Source organism: Ptychodera flava, chromosome 11 (genome assembly GCF_041260155.1).
Source record: "Ptychodera flava strain L36383 chromosome 11, AS_Pfla_20210202, whole genome shotgun sequence".
NCBI classification, from domain to species: Eukaryota; Metazoa; Hemichordata; class Enteropneusta; family Ptychoderidae; genus Ptychodera; species Ptychodera flava.
The window spans coordinates 17,220,632-17,242,264 of record NC_091938.1 but is presented as its reverse complement, the minus strand read 5'-3'; the positions used below and the strand labels follow the sequence as shown (position 1 = coordinate 17,242,264).

Sequence of the window (21,633 nt, the reverse complement as noted above, 5' to 3'; positions counted from 1 at the left end):
TACAACACACATTTACATACATACACATACACATACATATCACAGACAAAGAGACAAAAACCCTATTTATTCCTACTTCTGAGTAGACAGGAAGCTAGAGGGTCAATGTCCCTACATTTTGCTTCTTAATTTGTCATTAAAATTAAGATCTTCCCATCAACCACTGACAGTAAAGAAACTCTCTACTGTCTATGCTTCAACTATTACCACAGACTACATTATCAGTGTACTAGCATATCATGGCAAGCATCAAGTACATTCTTTCTGCGCTGAACACTGATATAGTATTCTAGAATAGCTAGTTAGCTTATCACCATGTATTGCTAGCAGATTTCAGAATATGTTGAGGCTGACAATAACATTTTCTCTCAGAGACAATAGCTACTCCTTCAAAAACAATTGTGACAATCCACCAAACACAAAAGTGACATAACAACATGTAACCGACCTGAAAATCGACAAAAATATTCAACAAATCCATGAATTGGTCCTTTGCCACGCATGACGAGTCACAAATCCACACTTACACAAAGACATAAGAGATGTGAATGCCATAGCATTTGATATACAATAGACCCATTTATTTTAAACACATAATAAATTTTAAAATCATTAAAATCTACAATTGCTACATAGGTCAGCACCTGAGTACCTCTGACGAAAAAAAATAACAAATGTCTAGTAATAAATACAGAAATAAACATAAATACGCTTAAGGCTCACAACATTACGTTTTTTTAGTTTTAAAGTTGAACTAAAAGTGTTTCTACTTGCAATCATAAATATGAACAAAGTGTCGAAGTCTTGACATATTTAGGTGATGTGAATCACCCTCAAATGTCATTTTTTTTTAACCGAAAGAAACGGAAACAAAGAAAACAGCATGTTAACTATTGCAGATGCGAAGAAGCTGCTAAAAAGATACACAATTTACCATCTATAAGACGAGGTAGCACATTACATTAGAGTCTCGTTAAAAATTTGTTGGTGGGATTCTTTTTTCAAGTGTGTACAGCAAAAAACACGTACATTTATAGATTCTATGTTCCTGTTTGAAACAATTGACCAAAAGAAAATTGACCACACCGCCCATTCAACTGCATTTGGTGGTCACATGACCACCATGTGACTTTGTCGATAAGTGCGAGGTCATCATGTCAGCCAATGACAGAGCTAGATGTGATTATCACGTTCGCTGTTAAGTTAAAACTAGGAAAGCAAGCATTTTGGCATTATTCCATTGTAGAAGTCACAGCAAAATAAACAAAAAATGCGTTTGCTCGGCTTCCAAACCAGTTGGAAGGCCAAAAAGTGACAACTCAGATTTGTTTCAGTCAACACATCTACACTTTTACTGTGAAACGTCCACATTTGATTCCATATATTGAAACTGTAGAAAAAATGTTTAAAAATCCTTTTCGTTAAAAATTACTCAGCAAGCAGCATAAAAAGATTCAGAAATCTTTTTTTTCCAAGAATGTATTTTGGTAGAGGTGGGATGATCGGTTGATGTCTGTTCAGTACAACACTCATATGAAAAGACCACACAACTGAATTACAATGGAAATACTGCCCTCAACATTCCATGCCTTCCACAACATTACCCTTCCCATAAGATTTGTCTCGTGCTATTCCTTCTTGCAAAGTCCTATTACAAAATTCACAAGTTCTTCATGGCATGGAAAAGGGGCTGCATGGGTTTTCTGTGTGCAGTGAAGTCACATACTCTGAAACTATACACTTGTACGATGAAAACAATGGTACACAGATTTAAATTGAATATTTTAGGGGTATTATTTCAATGAAAAAATCTCGACAGAAATACTCCCATTGACAGTGGCACCAAAATGTCTCTGTTAAGTTTTTAGATATTTTCCTTGGTCGTGGTTGTTGAAGTGTACTCTTGAAATGATTTTGAGCAAAAGTCACTGGAACTTGCATACTGAATATTGTCTTGAACTACTTCGAGCCTCGACGCTGTTTTTGCAAGCATGAATCTATTGACTACATTAACTTTATAATTTACAGATCTGTTGACTTTGAAATGACAAAGACAAAAGCATTTGAAAAATACATATTTTTTCTCGATAATTTTCAGTCGAATATACCTATGTGTCTCTAAAGCTCGATCTGAGTTTATTCATAAGCTTTCAGGATGAGTTGCGAAAAACTCCATCAAATAATAACCGTGCTGTCACTGTACTTCCCCCTTTCACTGTTGTGGTTTGGCCCGACTCCATTGTTTTCCACCATCAGAGTGGAAAGGTTTACATAGAAATGGGGGTTGAAAGGCTTGTATCACTTTGATACAGTATGAGCATGTATTGTTTTTTTTCCAGGGAAAAACTTGACAAGCTGACAGGAAGCAAAGGTTTACAGAGCAATTTCTCCTGTATGCTCACTATTACCATACTTTGCTATTTTCATCTCGCTGCCAAATTTTTACTTCATTTAGTAATAAACTACATTAAAGTGTCTGTAAACTGACACAATGCACAACAAATTTTCAATTTTTGTGAAGTTAATAAGATATTCACAGACTTTGGCATAATAATTTATCCATAATTTTCATGGCTGATGCCAGTACGGGGCGCTGTTTGAGTTCTGCCGCAACAAACTTCACAACTCCACAGATATGCTGCTCTCGCAAATTATCACAATCAAATCAGCAAGTTATGACACTCTGAAATGCTCGGTATGCTGGCACATTCCCAAGAATATCACATAGCGTTGTAAAATCCCCTACTCCTGTCTCTCCTTGGTAACCCTACCAAGAAATACAACATGGCACAAACATTTCTCTACACAAGTATCACAAACAAACATACATAGACTACATTTTTTTCATTGAATTTTCACGGTGGGATAGTCAGTAGAAAGATGCACTTCTTTCACTCAAGGCTGCACTGATACAGCGAGTTTTGAACGCCTTCGTTCATTCCTACATCTAATAAGCTTCGGCAAGATTAAGGTCAGCGTTGAAAATAACCAATAACATAGCAGACCAGATAAAGGTCACTTTCCACATTTTGTAGTAGCCACTTACTGACGTGTGCTTCTTCTGGTGTAGTGTACTACACAGATTTAGAAGCTTGCATTCACGCATGCACGAATTATGCAACCAAACGCTGTCCACTCAAATCATACGCACTTCTTTATGAATCACGTGAACACACGAGGCCATATTGTGACAGCAAAGGATGTTGAAGATATCACAAAGCTCTGACCACGAAACATCCTCGGACATCATGCTTCTTCACACTACCTTTTATCAAGTTTTTTGCATCTACGGAAACTATCAAAAAACATTAATTCATTTAGCGTTATAAAGATTTCTTGTTCACATTATAGACATGTTTGACAAAAAATATATATGCTGCACTCAAAACACTCGTTAAGATAAAAAGTCTTACTCTTTTACAAAATCTACAGTACCAATTTCTCAAAATGCTTCATGTCAAACTGCTTGGAATCTCAAAACGAACATGGTTGGAGGTCACCCTCTGTGTGACCTTTGGCCCTACATCAAGGGTCACAAGTACACACGCTCATTTGACAAAACGAAGCTTGAAAGATATCGACTGCAGGGGGTTCAAAGACCCTAAAAAACGTCCTACATCTAAAAATAATGAACAGTTTTAAATTTAATTTTTATCAATATATAAAAGAGTAGGTGGGCAAGTTACTGTGAAATATCTCACAGATGGTTATGTCATATTCTCATAGCAACTGTTGGTAGCCTCCTAAACACAGGAAAGCAATATTTGTCTCAAATATATACCAATACCATCAACAGTACAACTGATAGTCTTTGTAAGTTTACACATGTTACTCAATTCTATTTCAAAATAAACCTTGAAATCTAAAATTACTTTTTTGTTACAGATGAGAGTATCATAAGAGCGGGATTATATTTGTCCCTCTTACTGGTAGGTGATGACTTAAAAAGATTTGTAGATTATCATGTATGTCTGGTTCAATGTAAAAGATTATTCTATGGTTAACCATTACAGCGATTTCACAAGGTGGGAGCTACATACATAGTGTTAGCAAAGTTTGACTTCTAGTTTTATCAAACCAGCATCTGTCACTATAAACCAATATGAGTGCCTATCTACGATGTACCAGGCAGGGCCTCAGTTATGGTAGCCACATTACTTGCTTGTGGTAGTGACACAATGGTCATGGCTGTTATCGGAGTCTCTCCCAGCTGGCCATCTTGCAGCGGCACGGAGATGATAGTGGGTGTGGGCATGGTATTCGTTGTTGTGGTGACGTAAGTGACCGCTTGTCCGTGATTCTGCTGTTGCTGCTGTTGTTGCTGCTGTACTTGTTGTTGTTGTTGCTGTTGTTGAATTTGTTGAGCTGGCGTTGGCTGCTGCTGCTGTACTTGCTGGATCGGCTGGGGTGCGGCTGCAGCTGAGCTGACCATCGTCACGGTGTTGTTCACCGGGGTGGTGACCACGCTTTTGTTAGGTTGGTTTTTCTTGTTCTGGTGAGTTTTCAAGTGTTTGGACAGATGATCACTTCTCATGAACCGTTTAGAGCACTCCTGACACTGAAACCGTTTTTCGCCTGAAACAAAAATACTAGGATTGTAGGTGCTGCCATTTTTTGTTTTTGATGTTGACGGACATACATATATACATACACACACACTGACATACAGATGCAACTGACCTACCATACAAGCTCTCGTTGGTACATATATACCAAATGTAAGCTACAAACAAATCAATCGATATATAAATCTTACAAGGGGCAAAACAAAATCACGCAAAATCCAGTACGCCCCTGGAGAGACAAAGTCAGGTTGCAACAATGTTGCTCCCTACATCATGAGGAGAACACACCTGTTTTAGGAATGTGTTGTCACGTGTAGGATATTCAAGTGACATCCCTTCGATATTTCACCCCGTGTTCTGATGTAACCAGTTCACCTTTGCCACTGAAAAGATCTGCCACATCAGGGTTTGACCAAATGTGGCCGAGGCGGTTAACTTTTCTCCATTTTTTGATCAAATTGCCCTTTAATTCATTCATTAACCCTTTCACCACTGTGGTTTGGACCGATGCCATTGTTTTCTATAGTTAAGTTGGATCTCTTGACAGGGAAATGGGGGTGAAAGGGTTATTAAACAATAACATGGGTTCATACCAGTGTGAGTTCTTCTGTGTCGCTGCAGTTCGTCAGACCTAGTGAACCTCTTTCCGCAAAACAGCCAGTTACAGACGAAGGGCCTCTCGCCAGTGTGCCAACGCAGATGAGCCCGGAGGTGAGACGTCTTGCCGTAGACTTTGTTGCAGCCTGGAATGTGACAGATGTGTTGTTTCTTCTTACCAGTCTCACTGTTGTTCCTGTCCAACAAAATGGGAAAAATCATCCTCAGTTAATAACTTCTGCACTGTGGACAGCTCCACACAACAAACAACTTTTCTCTAAAAAAACAGAGCTTTCCTAAAAATGCTGAGAAGTCATTGATAAAGATGCCACTTTGCCCTTGTTGTCAAGGGTTTGTGAAACAATCTCGAGACAACAGGATTCTGAACAAGATGTGCAATTTGTTGAACTGTCTGTCTGACATGCAAGCAAAACTATGCTTGTTACATATACTTAAATGTACTACAGCATCCCTTGACAAACAAGATGTTGGCACATTTACAATAATTTTAAAAGCACAATGACAGAGATTGTTGAACTACAATTTCACTGTAGTGGCATATCTTCTAACCTTGCAAAATCTGAAAATAAAAATACTGCCTTCTCTCTGTTGTTTTCTGTACATGTAACAGTGTCCTCATTCACAACTTCAAAACACCACACTTTTTTCCTGTCCATTTTTATTGTTTTCGTCCATTTTTTTCTGCACTTGTATGCACGCAGATGTGAAATCAACAAGCTCATCAGCTCAGTAACCTTCCCTGCCCTGTACCAACAATAGGTGTTAATGAAGAGCATGTTACTCCATATACACTTCCTCTAGACTGTGAAAAGAACCTTGTCAGGGTTGCTTTCAAGTGGCTACATAACATTTACACGTATCAATTGCTTGATGTTGTCGAGGGCACTACCTCGGCCCATGATAAGAGCTCAACTTAAAAAAAGACACTGTTGCAAAGTACGTTTGCAGTTTCCTGTATGCCTAATTACCAGCGAATTGTACAAAACAACTGTACTACCTCCAACCAGCAAATTTTACAAAATATGAGCACAATCTGCCCAAAACAAACACCTAGATAAATTAATTTGTGTCTAAATTCAGACACACACTTGCTATGTTGGATAGGGAAACTTTATCCCGGTACGTACTTATAGACTGAGTCATGGAATATAGACAATGCTGGAAATTATTAACCCTTTGAGTCCTGTAAAATTTTCCAAACCAAAATGTCAGTGCAACATTTTTTCAATTTTTGTGACTCTTTTTGTAATTTTTGTGGTACTTTTGGACCAAATGGCCATAACTTTTCACTGGCTACAGTTTTTGACTAAAATTTTGAGAAAAATCTGAAAAAAATTCTCTACATCTGAAAAAAAATTGTTGGTGTTATAATCTAGAAAGGCAACAAAAAACTGATTTTGGCACTCAAAGAGTTAAATTTGGTCGAGCACAAAATGCAACTAGAGAAACTAAGCATATTCTGTAATCTTCCAAAGTAAAAAAAAACAAGTATCGTCATTGACATACGCTTACACAGTCAGAGCGGAATGCATGTGTGTTGCTCTGAAACCGTCACAGCTTGATCCCTAAAATCATCCATCCTGGTGGTATAAATTTTCCTTACAGGCCTACACTTAGTGGACAAAACACCACCGGCTATCTCCTCCGTAACACTGAAGGGAGCACAAATATTCTACAGTGCATCTTCAAAGAACTGACCGACCTCGCTCCTGGCTACATCACATTCCTCGTTGTTCTTTTGAAGGCGGCTTCCCATCCTATGCGGGATCAGACAAATCTACATGAACATCTACAATGAACCACTGTATATATACACTGTTGTAAGATCCAAAATACAAACTTCAACTGTACAGTAGGACGACTCCTTTAACTTGCCACTAAACAGTTGGAAATAACGAAAAACAACCTCCTTGCGCTTGAAAAGGTTAACTGTAACACTAGTGAAGCACAACACGTCCCATATGGTGCACTTTAACAAAAATTGAACAAAGATACTGTAAACAGAATTTTTACAGACAAAAGCTGCTACAACAGTGAAAACACATGTTTGAGCTAAATACTGCTTTTCACTGACTTTGCAGATGAGGAAGCGATACTGTCTGGCAGGAAAAGGGTTCATACTTTAAATAAGTCTATGTATGTCAATCGACTCGCACTATAACAGGGGAACTTGCAAAACTGTGGTCCAATCTTCCCGGGTTGTATTTTGCCTGTCTAGAGGTGCCTTAAATTTTACATGGGAGGTACTCCTTAAGTTGATGCTGAATTGCAGTATGGAATAGTTTGAACAAACTGTTCCTTAATCTTGCCATGACATATCTGAAGACACTATTCTGTACAATATTTTACTTTATATCTGCGCTTTCTATGTGCAATACACAATTCTTTAAATTTCAGCGGTCTCATCCATATAGCCATATTGGCAAATGACCACCCTTTCTGTAAAATTGTGATACTCAATAACACTGTACAACTCTTGCTTTGAGCAAATGGTGCCGTTTTCAGAGCGAGGAGTAATTTATTAATATTATTAATAAGTGTTATTTAAACGTACGACAGGAAGGCGGCATGCATGTGTGAGTTTTCGTTCATAAACTGAATATAATCAGTGTTTCAGTTATCTGGATAAATTTTTGAAGATCATGAAATGTTTTCAGATACGAGATAAATTCCACCAGAAGGATTGGGACAAAGAAATTCTCTCATAGATGCTCTCTTTGTTTGCTTCCTTTGAAGGCGAAAGAGTTCATGATCTCTTCCTCTCTTTTCACTGTGCGATAACATGACACTGTGTGTGTTTATGAGACACAGAAGTCTGTCCAACTCCTCAATTATACAAGCAGTGCCCCATTCCTTCAGCCCTGGGGGTGTTTGTCACTGTGCAGAGCAATCTCACCAAACAAGGCATGCCTGTGCCAGTGGCAGGCATGTAAAACACAGACAAAACTTTTTCCATCTCACATTTTCGCCCCTTCTTCAGTCCTACACTACTCTACACAGCTCCTTCTTTGCCACCATGTCTAAGACTTCCACTTGCTATGAAACTTCCCAACACACCAAATTTTTAAGTTGTTGCCATCAATGCACTAACATCTCCTCATCAAATCATAAAACTTCCAATCAGTGATCGAAACTACTGAAACTGTTAAAACCTGGTTACATACATCCATAGAATGTGTGCAGTGTTTTACAGTTGCAAAAACTGTGCACACATCAACCCATGCATCGTTACTGTATGTCCACACAGTTGCGTGTGGGGGTTTTGTACCTATGTGTTTTCATACATGTTGTTTGAGTGCCTATAATGTATATATTTGATGGCGTGCTTGTCAGTAGGTGTGCTCATACGTGTATTTGGTTTTTTATGATTACTGACCTTCCTTCGCCATCCCGGCAATTGGGACAACTGCAAGCAACTCGGCGTAGTCGTTTTCCCGGCTGAGGTTGTTGATGCTGCACCTGAACTTGTTGCTGGTTGATCTGCGTAGGGCTCAATGTACCGATATTCACCGTAGCCGGTGCCTGAGCAACTGTCGTTGGGATAATCGCTGCCGGGGCAGCAGTCACTTGCATGGTGCCGTTGATTGCGTTTGCGGCAGTGGCTGGTTGGATGTTGGCCTGTTGAGGTGTGGTTTGCCATTTCACCTGTTCTGTTGAGAAGTCCTGGTTGGCTATCGGCTGCCCGGCTGTAAAGAAAGAATCAAAACGTTTCTTAGCTTTTGCAGTTTCTATTCAAGATTTTGAAATCTGCTATTCTCATTTCAGTTAGCTATCAATGGTGATAAGGATTATGATAATTCTCAATAACATCTACTTGTGATGATGTAACATTTGCACTGAACCAAACGCATGCCAACATCTAAATACAAAATACTGTTTCAAATGCTGGGTCTATCAGTCAGCCATATTGGACTGGAATACACAACAGTCAGCCATATTGGACTGGAATACACAACAATCAGCCATATTGGACAGGAATATACAACGGTCAGCCATATTGGACTGGAATACACAACAGTCAGCCATATTGGACTGGAATACACAACAATCAGCCATATTGGACAGGAATATACAACGGTCAGCCATATTGGACTCGAAAAAACACAAGAGTCAGCCATATTGGACTGGAATACACGAAAGTGATTTATTGCTTAATTTGAAGCAATATAATAGTATGAATGTCATTGTGCGATTGCAAGAATAAAAACAAGTTACCAGCATCCAGTGCAAGGACAAATCTTGTTACCAAAGGGCATAAACAGTGAACTGGGGTGCCTTGGAGTTAGTAAGGCAGTAATCAATGGACAAATTACGGAATGCTGAACATAACGACACCATTGCACCCACTGTGTCACCACGGTATATAATATATTCTGAATGCCGCTTTAAACGACAGCGAACACACGTCTGAAGCATAAATCAATTAATCAAATAACACTCTAATGACACGAAAGAAGCAATCTGTAATTTTTTCTGTTGTGTATACATGACAGCGGCGTCATTCACTGAGAAAACGTCATTCCGGGTAGTTGAATCCATCAGAAATGAACTGAAATGTGTTTGGAGTGCAGGTTTGTGTTTCAGGGATTTTGGTCAAAAGAGATTAGCTTGCAGATTTTAATAACATTTGACATGTAGCATTTGAATATTTCTTGAAAATGAAAGGTAATTAAATAGAGGCAGGCAACATTGATTTCGTAAAATTTTCCTGGATACAAATCAAAAACAATGTCAAAATATACAGAGTTTCAATTCAAAACACAGGCCAACTAATCGAATAATCCATCTCTTTTTATTAAAATTTTGATTTTTTTCTCTCATGAACTGATAAATAAATTCTGATCACCAGCCTGGGGAAGTCTAACACATGAACAATTCCGCATTTCATATTCTGTCAAAGGTTAACAGTCTCCTTACACACATACTGCTCTGGCGCCCTCTATGACACTGCTCAGTACAAGCAATGGCTGCAGAGTTCTGGGGTCACAACACACAGTGACAGTTTGTGCCAGCCATGCGTTAATATTTCTACTTGAACAGCCGGCAGCAATACTCAGGTTACCATGACCCTTTGTGGCCCCATTTCCTCGAACATCGGGACCAACTCAGGAACAATGGATGTCGTACCAAACTGCGGAGGGTACAGGTCAAAGGGCAAGTTAATGTTGCGAGTGGTTTCCAATGCTGACATGTTGCCATGTTGGTGATCATAGTTACATGCGAGAGCAACCAATAAAAGTATGACACCCACATTCAATCTAACCCCTACACATTCAATCTAACCCCTACACTGACAAAAGTTTTGTCAGTCGAGGGCGTTCTCTCTGACCAAGTTCCTGACCAACATCTACTGTATCTATGACATTTGATTACGGGAAGGTCGGTCACAAAACACTGTGCAGCTTTCTCTGACGCAGGGAACACCGACTGTGGACACAGTGACTCTTTACAAGTGAAACGATGATAGTCAGCCTGGCAAATGGTAACTGTACGGGGCCATACAGACCAACACGGTGGTGAAAGTAGAGACAGCAACACAAAACCATTTCAATACGTGCCGAGAAGTGATACCACAGCAGTGGATAGGATGCTAAAATTACAAATACATCAAAAAATTTGTATTTCTCAGTGCCATTTGCAAAACCAGTGAGAGCATGAAAAACGTGCATGGGGGGCTGTTGTTTAAACTGCTACCATGGCTTGTAAGTTATGTATGAGGATGTAAACAGTGAAATACCAAAATGGCATTTCCATGAAGCACATCTGAAATGGCATGTAGCAAATATCATCAAGCGTACGCTCCTGATTACGATATAACTGGGGTAGATTTTAAAATTTTGCCGACAACAGCTTGCCCTTACAGCCAATATGGCACGCCACAGTAATGCAAGTCATAAGATCTATTGGATACTGAAGAATTTGTTCAATTTCACGAACTGTAACACAATGGGGCTTATGGGAATTTTCACAAATGACCTACATCAATCAAAGGCCGTCCGTTCTCCCACTCTGGGATATATGACAGTGAATTTTTTCACAATTTCATAATCTGAATGAAAGAACCTAAACTCATCATCAATATTACACAATAAATAACATTTCTTTAGTTAAAACTCCCACGCAGCAATTTTTCCAACTATTGCTGCAAATGCTAAGAGCAAGAATGACTCAAAAGATATTTGATGTACAGCCTTAACCCTTGTCCTGCCTGGCCTATCCCTTCCCATCTAGCAAGTCAGTGGAAATTGGTACTGAGTCAAAACCTGTCTATATTTTCATCTCCTTGGCATGGCATGCTAGAGTAAATATCTGGATTTTCAGAAGCCTTCACATGTTCTAGTCCTTGTTAGCAAGTAACATATGGGATACGTTATGTCGCACTGGTTTTCACGAACTTGACCTGATGGTGACATATGAACCAGGCAGGATGAGGGTGAATATATAAGGATGTTACGCAAGACCTTTTTGAAAACCCACTTGAAGATCAAACCATGTCCTCACTTTGTTCAAGCTGCCCTAACCAGTATCTAGTATCTGCTTGACATTATCATTCCAAAATTAGCAAGATATTGATGAATTAGGCAAAGAAATATAGCTTGTGTTGCTTTGATATAAGTTGTTGGCCACCACTATGGCCTGTGGAAAAGAATGAAGCATGATCCACGGTTTTGCATTAGGTCAGGGGTCGTATGAGAGTCCCTAGCAACAAAATGGGGTTGTGATCTACTTCAGCAAACTGAGTACACTACAGTTTTTTGTATTTTCAGATCCCAATGTTGTGAAACTGCTCTGATAAAGTTAATGGAGAGTGGCCACCGCATTTCTTTTCCTCCTATATTGCATAATAATTTTGGTCTCCTTGCAGCAAAAATAGTTTAGTGAGAGAATCATGCTGGTAGCACACATTTTGCACAAGTGTCTCAAAGCATTCTGCAAAATGTAGTCCAGACAGAAACTGAACATGTATGCAATGTTTGACTGTTATTTCAAAATGGTAATTTTTTTGTGTGTTCAACTGAGCAACAAAATAGGATTTCATATTCTGAGTTTGAGGAGACAACTTGGACAAGAGTCATGTGCAACAATCTGTGATGTATCAAGGACAAAATTTTTGGTACAAATGTACATAAAGCAAAAAGGTACGATTAAAATCATTAAATTCAGAGCTAAAATTAGATTCTGAGTAAAAACAAAACAAATCCATGTGGCTAAAATTGGACATGATGTCAGCGCACACGGCTGAAATACCACGATGTGCAAAGGTTGTAATGAAATTCTTTGGTTGCTCCGTTGCGAAGCATTTCCAAAGGCAACTCAGATACACAATGCAAGCAGTTGTTACAACCAGCCAACGCAAACTTTCAAATTCAACGTCCCTAAAGGCAGAAATCACCAACACACAGAATCCCCATTGACACTGTAAAAGCCTGTGAGAGCTATTTACGGTTGATTTTGTTTTGTCGTTGTAGAACTCTGGCAAATTATCACAATGCCTGGGTGGATAGGTCAGAAACTAGCGGGGAGGGCTGTAGTCGGAGGCAAAGCACATATTACTACAGCCATAGCATATCTCTGAAGGTGGTGGTATTCTGAGAATACCTAAGAATTGAGCTCCATAATAACAAAATATACAGGTATAAACGTTAACTGGTTATAAAAATTTCTTGTATGTAGAGTTTCATTATTCCAGCATATATCTTTTTATTAGCTTAGATTTTTATCCATTATTTCATCTACTCATTTGTTAACCATTTATAATCAGTTTCTAAATTCATCACTTATTCATGTTATCTATTTTGACACCGAGTTTGTTTCTTGTGCATATTTCATATGAGTTATATTTTTGCTGCCCCCCCCCCCCCAAAAAAAAACATACTGGCAAGCAATTGTTCTGTATTTCAATGGGGTGTCCATGGAGATATCAAAAATAACATCATCCCCATACCAACTCATTAGCCAGTGTCACAAGGTCTTTTTCCGCTTATATTTCCCAGTCCGCTGACACCTCCCAATAAACAGAGTGCCTGGAAATGATGGTGATTGCTATTTTATAACACAATATACCTTGATATAATTGATACAGTTTTCAACCTAACACTTACACAGAACAGCCAAGTAATTTTTGAAAACAACTGTTGAAATGGCTGGGTGTAATGCCTTACCAAGTGACTAATTTAGTGATCTTTGTTTATTTACACCAGTTTCACATTTCCATTTCAGAACTGAAACTTTTCAAATAAGATTTGAAATTATTGTGAAATATTCTGTTTTCGGAAAATTCTGAACTCCTGCCAAAAATTAAGAAGAGCTTTGTCCTTTCTGCAACAGAAGATGACCCATATTCTGTTAAGTGGATAGACTTAACCACGAGTTCCTCTCAACAACAAAGAATAAGGGCTTCGCAAATAAAATTGTCAGCGAGCCTGATTGTTCCTCAACCTGCCTGCTGTCATAGGGTACACAAACTGTCTTGAAAAATTAGGAGAGCCAGTTTCCTTCTCACGGGATTAAAGACTTAATAAAAATAATCCACATATGAAAAATGATTTTCATTTCAAATTACGAACTTGCGGAGGATTACGTTTGTTGATTATGGTACTTAGGAATTTTGTACTAAAACACTACTTGATCCACGGCCGATAGCTCGACAGCGTTCTCTGGAACATCTTTTGGGATAGAGTTGGCACCGCATTACACATCAACACACCAGCAGAATTGCTAATTTAGGATGTTGCCTACACTGTCAACACAAAGACTACGATACAATGGTGGACATCACGATACCTCCCCAGAGAAGTCAAAATAAAAATGCCCGCATGAGTAATTTTAATCAGGCACTTTCATCCAGATGGCGTGTTAAAGAAAAGACTCTCAATTTAGTCAACTTAAATATGACACAAACGGGTAGGGGGGACACTTTACACTTTTGGCTCTACCTGCATTCAATGAAAAGAGAAAGTGGGTGAATAAGATTAGAATATCCTTGAGCAAAAGCAGTGTGTGTCTCATTAACCCAAACATCAAACCACATAAACATGTACAACCTCCAACTTCCTTTTGTATCTGGACCCAAAAAAAAAACAGAACAAAAAGGATTTTTACACTGTAGAGACAGACAAACATGTCGTGTTAAAAGGACAAAACAGATGCATGCTGGGTCGTACAGAACATGAAAAGGCCAGGGTTTTGTGAAACAGGAACGACACTGTCGCTTGTGGCCGCCGCTCAGTCACAAAAACGTCCACACAGCTACAGAATTGATTGAACTGTAGTGAGGCATTATGGATCATAAACACTTTCTCTAACGTACAGTTTCAGTTTTGAAAAACAGCAAAGCTTTTTGTGGATGTCTGCAGTAGTTGAAGTCTGACGAACGACTCGGGCAGTTTTCTTTTCACGGTTTACAATTTACTTCTGCTTTCACAAGCCGCTTGAGCAACATGTTGGCCCTCCATGAAAGGACCACCAGCCAGATATAATACCACATCAAGTTCTCTCTGATCAAAAGCTTGCGAAAAAAACGTGCAATAATGAATATTATTACAACAACTATGACCAGCGGCTGGAATTCAAGTGGCGAAAAAAACCCTCGGCTTTAGTTACCTAACGAGTACGAACTACAGGATTGAAGTCATCAATTTGATCCATCTATTTCAAAGTAGAAACAGCTCAAGGTAATAGTGAAGGGGGCACGGCGGACAAAAGTGCAGACCTATAATACTGAACATCTCTGATAACAACCGGCCAATGGACATAGTTAGGTAAAAAGACTCCCAAACATACTCCCCGCTGATGAAAGATTTTGTAATTACTGTCACTATTATTAGAAGAGTGGTTTCACAGTGTATTTGAACAATGGATGGTAAATTGCCCCTTCTGCATAGGATTAATACAATCCATCCGGCCCAGATGCTGTATATATACAACCACAGGTGTATAGTGTTCCGTGTCCACTTCTGGGTATATTTAGAATTATAAAGTAGATAATATTTTAAGACATTCACACCTCTTTTCAACATTTCATTATTTTTTTCCGATTACTTCTGAGTTTTTTGCAATATTAATACTTTATATATGCTGCACTGATCTACACCATGGAATAATGTATACAAACACCACTGCAATGAAAAAGTTGTGGATTTGATAAAGGAATATGATAAACTACAATGCCCTGTGTATCAAGTGATAAATTGATAGGGTTCCCCCTTTCTAACCCCCCCCACCCCCCTTAAATCAAAACAATATGAAAGGGGTCCCAACAGCATGTCTGTAACTCAAAACATGGGAACTTTATAACATACAAACAGGACCAAGCTGGCAGAATAAAAGAATTATGCCAACAATATCACAATATGACACAATTACAAATGTATCATAATGCACTATTGTGAGACCATTGTACCATTGACAATGAGCCACTGTGTTGGCAGTGAACCTTTCCTCTTCCAGAAAAAAACGCAACCACCGTGTGCAATCGCATATTCCCGTACCAAACGCTTTGGCATTTACTTTCTCACAATGAAACGCCTACCAACATGTTTCCCCCTAACAAAGGATCCGAATGTGCTCTTTTCCAGGCTGTACAAATCTGAAGCAACCTGAAGGTATTTCCGAAACAAAAAGCGACGAATTCGGACATTTTAAAACCTGACAATTTAGAGGGAAGTCTTGGAACACAATTTCAAGGATTTTGGAGTTTTTCCCTCAAACTTTGCATGGCAACTCGTGTCACTTCACCAATACATTTGAGAATTGTGATACAGTAGTGTATCGGAAAAATGGATTACAAAATAAGAGTGACAGCGACAGAGTCGCTCTTGTGACACCAGTGACAGTAAATACGTCACGACGATAATTCAAAGCCACAGAGATGCGGTGGTAGGGTGTTCTTGAAAGCGGCAAATCTCAAGTGCTCTTTAAACTTCGGTCAGGGGAACTTTTCATTAGGTGATTAAAATACATGGAGCGCGCTCGGGAACAAAGGCCACTGTTATAGCACATACTCTTCGGCGGCAATCTGGTAACTAATCTTCAATGTGTGTGTGCTACGGGGAAAAAAAGGCAGGAGTGGATGTACGTACTGGGTATTTTTTTATGGTCCACCATGGCGGTTGATGTTATTTTATTCACGTTTGTGTTTGTCCCATATACATCCGCGCAATGTTTGGCTAGAGCAGGAAGCATTTATGACGCGTACCGTGACCGTATTGTTTTTCAAAGTCGAATTCGGGCAAAGGCACAAAACTGAACACTCGCGTTCAATTTTCTATTTTTGCCCCTGATGAAATTCACTTTCAAAGTTGACCTATCAGCCTAATCGAGACAGTTTTCAGTAAAATAATTTTCACAATTTGAGAAAACGCCAAGTAAAAAGCTGTTTATCAAGCATGTAATTATTATAAACACAGACGCGTTTGGCGCGCTGTGGCCAAAGCTCGTTGGTTTGATAAGCATGGACAAGGAACAAATTATCAAGACTTACCGACAGTAATTCCCGCAGCTTGAAGTGCGTTCAGGTTAACAGTCGAAAGCGGGCTGAGGGGGGACAGTTGGGTGGCGTTGATGGTGTTGGTAGATCCATTGGCTGTGGCAGCGTAATTGTAAGCCGGTAAAGTTGCGACGTTCACGGTGGGAGTAACACCGACCGAATTCGCGGCCGCAGCGATAATTTGTTGCGATTGGGTTGTGGCGATCGTGCCGGCTGGTACACCTTGTACTTGCACTGGTTGCCAATTTACACCTCCCGGAGTTCGTACGGCGGTGATCCAGGGCTGCTGAATTACTGTCTGTCCGTCTGGCGTAGTTTGTAACGTCAACGTGTTCACATTCAGGGCATTCACGGCATTTACAGCGTTCAGGGCTGTCGGTTGAACTGCTGCCTGTCCGTTGCAAACCGTAGTCATAAGAGGCGCCGTCGTCGCCTGACTAGTCGCGATAACTGATGTATTTACAGCCGACGTCGTCACAGGCGCAGGGGCGATCGCTAGTGCCAGGGGCTGCGACGCTATTACGCGTGGAACCCCGCCAATATTCTGCACAGTCACGTTGGCCAGATTAGCGACGTTAGCAACATTCGTAGGGGCGGTTCGGATGAAAGTTTGGTTTGCTGCTCCTGTTGATATTGTTGGCGAGTAGTAAGTCGTGCCGTCGACTTGTACCGTTGCGCTGGCCGCATTAGCGGCTGCGTTAGGGTCCACAGTCTGAATTTGCGGAATAACATTGTACTGTATTGGATTTGTGCCACTTACTGCTGTAATAACATGTGGATGTTGTTGAATGTACGATGCAATTGCAGGTGTAATGTTTTTGAGTATGGTCCCATCGGCAGACTGGATTTGAATTGTGGTCGGCAATGTTTGTTGTGCTTGTTGCACCGCTGTCGTGACAAGTCCTGCGTTTGTCGTCACCACCTCTCCCTGAGCGATGGCCGCATTCTGTCCAACCAATTTAACAGTTGTCGTGGTACTTGTGTTGACCGTTTCTTCTGGGGTTTGACCGATCTTACTACACGTAGCGGCGAGTAAGGCGAGCGGGGAAGGCTGGATGTCCTGTAAGGGGCGGGTTTACGAAAAGTGGGTGTGAGTTAACCATACAGGAAGTTTAGGCCGAAGCAAAAAGCACATGTGAATGAAAGAATATACAAGAAAATTTAGTCATTTTACCTGTGACGCATTTACGGGTTGTATATACTCGTGATTTGGCCTGCTGATCGCCAAAGTTGCCATTCTTGAAGATTTTTCTTCGTCATACAACGCAATGAGAACAAGAGCAAAACGTTGAAACAGACATGAATAAAAAATGCAATATTTTTTACAAACACACACACCAGCTGCACATTGCGAGTCGCGTCACCGCTGACGAACATAGTGTATTCATCCGCAAACCTAACGAGTTATCCGCCCAAACATAGTCGCGCGATAACCTTCACGCTGGAAACGAAATACCAGCTAAAATACGACATGAATCGGCCAACTGTTCGCCAAAAGTCCTTCTGTGGGTCGAAATGATAACTTTAGAGCTCTAGGCGGAGGAATATGCTATGAAACGGGAGTCACGCTCAAATGATCGGCGTTAACTGATGTTGTGTGATTGACAGGGCCCGAACAAAGAGGCCAACATCAAAGGAAATCGCCGCCATGGTTTCAAGTTTCCCGTGTCTTTCGTATTTCCGTCACTTTAAGCCTTCGCTTAAACAAAAGAGTTCTACAAATAACGTAAAAGCGAGCTATAAGGTATTTTTGCTTATTGCTTGTTGCAATCTATCCGGAAAAATAAAAATTATGAAGCAAAGTTAGTCAGGAGAGGGATGTTTTCGCAACGGGAACATAGTTGGGAAGCCTTGAAACTGGTAGAACTTGATTGATGAGTTAGTCAACAAGCAATTTCATACAGACGTCGGAGAGGCGCGGTGTTTTACGCAAATATCTCCCTTGTGATTGGCCAATTAAGAAATACCGGAATCCACGTGGACACACTTAATGTGATTTATCCTTCTCTGAGAATGTTTTCCTTCGCCGAAACCCAAGAAAGTGGGGGTTTAAAGAGGAAGAAATGTAATTTGATGCGCCCACATAGGCCGGCAGATAATTGCCATGAGTAAATGTCCGACAGCGAAAACATACACTGGAGTCGGTCAAAAATTTCGATGTATATGTTTAGTTGACACCGAAGAAAGGCGGCACTTTGTCCCTGAGATAAAGATCAGTGGTATTAAATATGAGACGTCAGTGCTGTGGTAGGAGGCCTAATGAAATTTGCATTGTGCTAACAACATTACGGAATCACTTTGATGTTGCCGCCCCAATTGATCGGACCAGAGAATAAAATCCCGTTCAACACAAAACATGTAGCTTGAATAGTTTGCATTTGTCAAAGGGGCTGCATTTTTTTCAACTGCAGACGCCTGCCTGTTTGGTTTTCTAAATTTTCCCATCTCCAAACTTACACGAACAATTTCCGGAAAGTATAGGCCCCGCCGACATGGGCCGACTTTCGTGAAGAGGGTGTTACCGTGTCGGTGAAATTTGACTTGTTTGGGTGTAGGTAACGCCCTTGGCGGAGCTCACGGTCCCACAGCAGGGCGGGCTTGTGTGAGAGGCCACCCATTTCTTGTTACGTACCGCGGTAAAACAACACAAGCCGTGGGAATTGTGCCTGGATATCAAGACTGAACTTATGAATGAAATTGGACCGCCCTGCGACGACCTCACAAACAACTAGGGAGAGCTTTTTTTCTGTGGGGGTTGTCGTATCGCCAACTTAGTCAGCCAATAACATAGCCGACCGAGCTTTGAAGAGTTAGTAGTTCAATTACGGATAAAAACAAGTGGAGTTGCGTCCGTTTCCCTCCGTGAGTCTCCAGTCCCGGACTGTATCGGTATAATGACTTCGGTAACGCCAGTGCTTCGAATTTGAAGTGGGGGTTATTTTAGCACCCGCTGATTTCATATCGGGGACACGACATATTTCGCGTATTTCACGCGCACAGTGCGGTCAAAGTAGTTCGGCACCCACGTCAAAACATAGTTTGGAATTTCGCCAAGCGCGGTAGTAAAATGAAACAAAAGATGAGAGAAATCGTTATATTGCCACAGTAAAATTGTGAATTTAGTTCAACAACACGCGCAGACGCGAAAACTTGTCTAAACAAGCTTTTCGCTTTTGTCCTCACTGACCCTAGGATGTGCATGCATGTGTCGCTAAAATAAATACGAATTGCACTGTCGTGGCTTTTAAGTGACGTTCTTCCGTGATTGGGGTCAGAATACAGCAAAAGATAGGACACCGATGCGACGTGGACTGCACTGTTTTCTTACTGGAAAAGTTGAGCAAATTATCCAAGTTCCTCGAACCTGGCTATGTAATAGTGTATTATTAGATTCAGGACAGAAGATACGACCTTTAACCTTGTGCTGCTGCTTAAGGTAACCTATAACATCAGAATGGCAATTTAACCCGACGTGTTTTCTTTTCATAATAACTTTTGACTTTGATTAATTATCTCATATTCATTATTTGCCTCTTGTCCTTCATCATCCATTCAAGTTTCTTCTCCAAGTCAAGAGGGCTCTGTTTATTTATTTTGGTGTAGTTGGTTTTATAATTCGGCTTCCATCGTCTGTGTTTATTATAAAAATATGTTGTCAGGTTTCTCTTCACAAATTTTTAATTGATACAATGAAACAAACTTCAACAAAAACAACAGGCAATTACAATTTAAAAACACATTAAGCTGCCTCAAAAAATACCATCTTCTGGCGCTTTGAAAATTTTGAAACACAAGAGACTCGTGTTTGCTTTAATGCATGTTTTATTCTTCAAGGAACAAAAATACCGAGGAAATTTTGTGTAGATAAATATGAATCTACTTTTAAAAGAAATTGAAAATATTCATGCAACTATGATGTTGAGCTCTCTGCATTCGTGAAGTTATCTGAGTACAAAGTTAAACTACAATCTCCCTAATGAGGGACTGTGGTTAAAATATGACATGAAAATATCAGAGTTGAATTGTTTGTTTCAAGATGCATGAATGGAGAACTGAGAGGGCGAGAATCAAATCATTTGAATGGCGATAAAAGTTCAAAGTAATTATGCAACAAAAATTTAAAAAGTTTGTTTTTTTAATTTTTTTGTCATTTTTTTTCATCTGTTTGATATTTTGCAAGTTTTTTTTTGTAATGAGAGGCCATTAATATGCTATTATGCAAATATTGCAAACCTATTAACTCTTTGATGAGGCTCTTCTCCAATCAGCTGTCTTGCCTCCTGGGATAATCTCCACACACAACAAAATAACTAACATTGTGATGTAGAATTACTTTTTCAACCTCCAGCATAGTACAGAAAAATCTATAAGTAAGATTTAAATTTCTCCTTTCGTCAAATGTAAATTATTGTGAAATGCTACATGCCTACTGCATGATTCAACAGTGCATTGAAATAAATTTGTGTTTGCAAAACTAGTGTGTGTTACTAGATTTTTTTGTTGCTTGCATTCCAGAAATGCCTAGTTCTGTTAATATGACGATTTCATTTACTGTTTATGGAAATATCATATGCTGAGTCTGTCTGGGTATTTATCTATTGAAACTCCAGCTATGCTGAAATAAAACAGGTTATCTCCAGACACAGAAAAACTTTTGCAAATCGATGCAGAAACAGCTGTAGTCTTGGGGGATGGGGAGGGAGGTAAGAGAGGGGTAATTGGGAAGGGAGAAAGGAGACAGCGTCTCCAAGAAAATCTCAACGTTGTGGATACGCAAATAGTCCTCATCTAATTCAGATGTTTAACTGAATTAACTATTTGTAATACTTCTCATGAAGCTACAAAGCTGTATTATAGCGTATTCATTTCACTTTCATGTTGTTTGTCCAACCTTTGACAGAAACTCAGTCCTTACATCACAGTAACAGAAAGCAGCCTAAACAATCCATTGAGTTGGAAATA

At 39.8% G+C, this 21,633-nt stretch overlaps 1 protein-coding gene across 1 annotated transcript; it reads right to left on the bottom strand.

The window, feature by feature from the left end:
- Nucleotides 1–559: 559 nt before the first annotated feature.
- LOC139143675 (transcription factor Sp4-like) lies at nucleotides 560–18,224 on the bottom strand. Its single transcript, XM_070714194.1, has 5 exons — nucleotides 17,846–18,224; nucleotides 16,666–17,731; nucleotides 8,560–8,869; nucleotides 5,159–5,358; nucleotides 560–4,575 (listed from the first exon to the last, which is right to left on the bottom strand). Exons 1-5 carry the CDS (start codon nucleotides 17,906–17,908, stop codon nucleotides 4,115–4,117), a joined length of 2,100 nt encoding a protein of 699 aa, XP_070570295.1. The 5' UTR covers nucleotides 17,909–18,224; the 3' UTR covers nucleotides 560–4,114.
- Between the last annotated feature and the right edge of the window lie 3,409 nt (nucleotides 18,225–21,633).

What these genes read in the sequence shown, in the direction of transcription:
- LOC139143675 (XM_070714194.1), bottom strand. Translation starts at nt 17,908, where the DNA reads ATGGCAACTTTGGCGATCAGCAGGCCAAATCACGAGTATATACAACCC. An exon ending in AGCTGCGGGAATTACTGTCG is followed by an intron (nt 8,870 to 16,665) that starts GTAAGTCTTGAT and finishes CTTTCTTTACAG; the next exon opens with CCGGGCAGCCGATAGCCAAC. An exon ending in TGCCGGGATGGCGAAGGAAG is followed by an intron (nt 5,359 to 8,559) that starts GTCAGTAATCAT and finishes TTTGTTGGACAG; the next exon opens with GAACAACAGTGAGACTGGTA.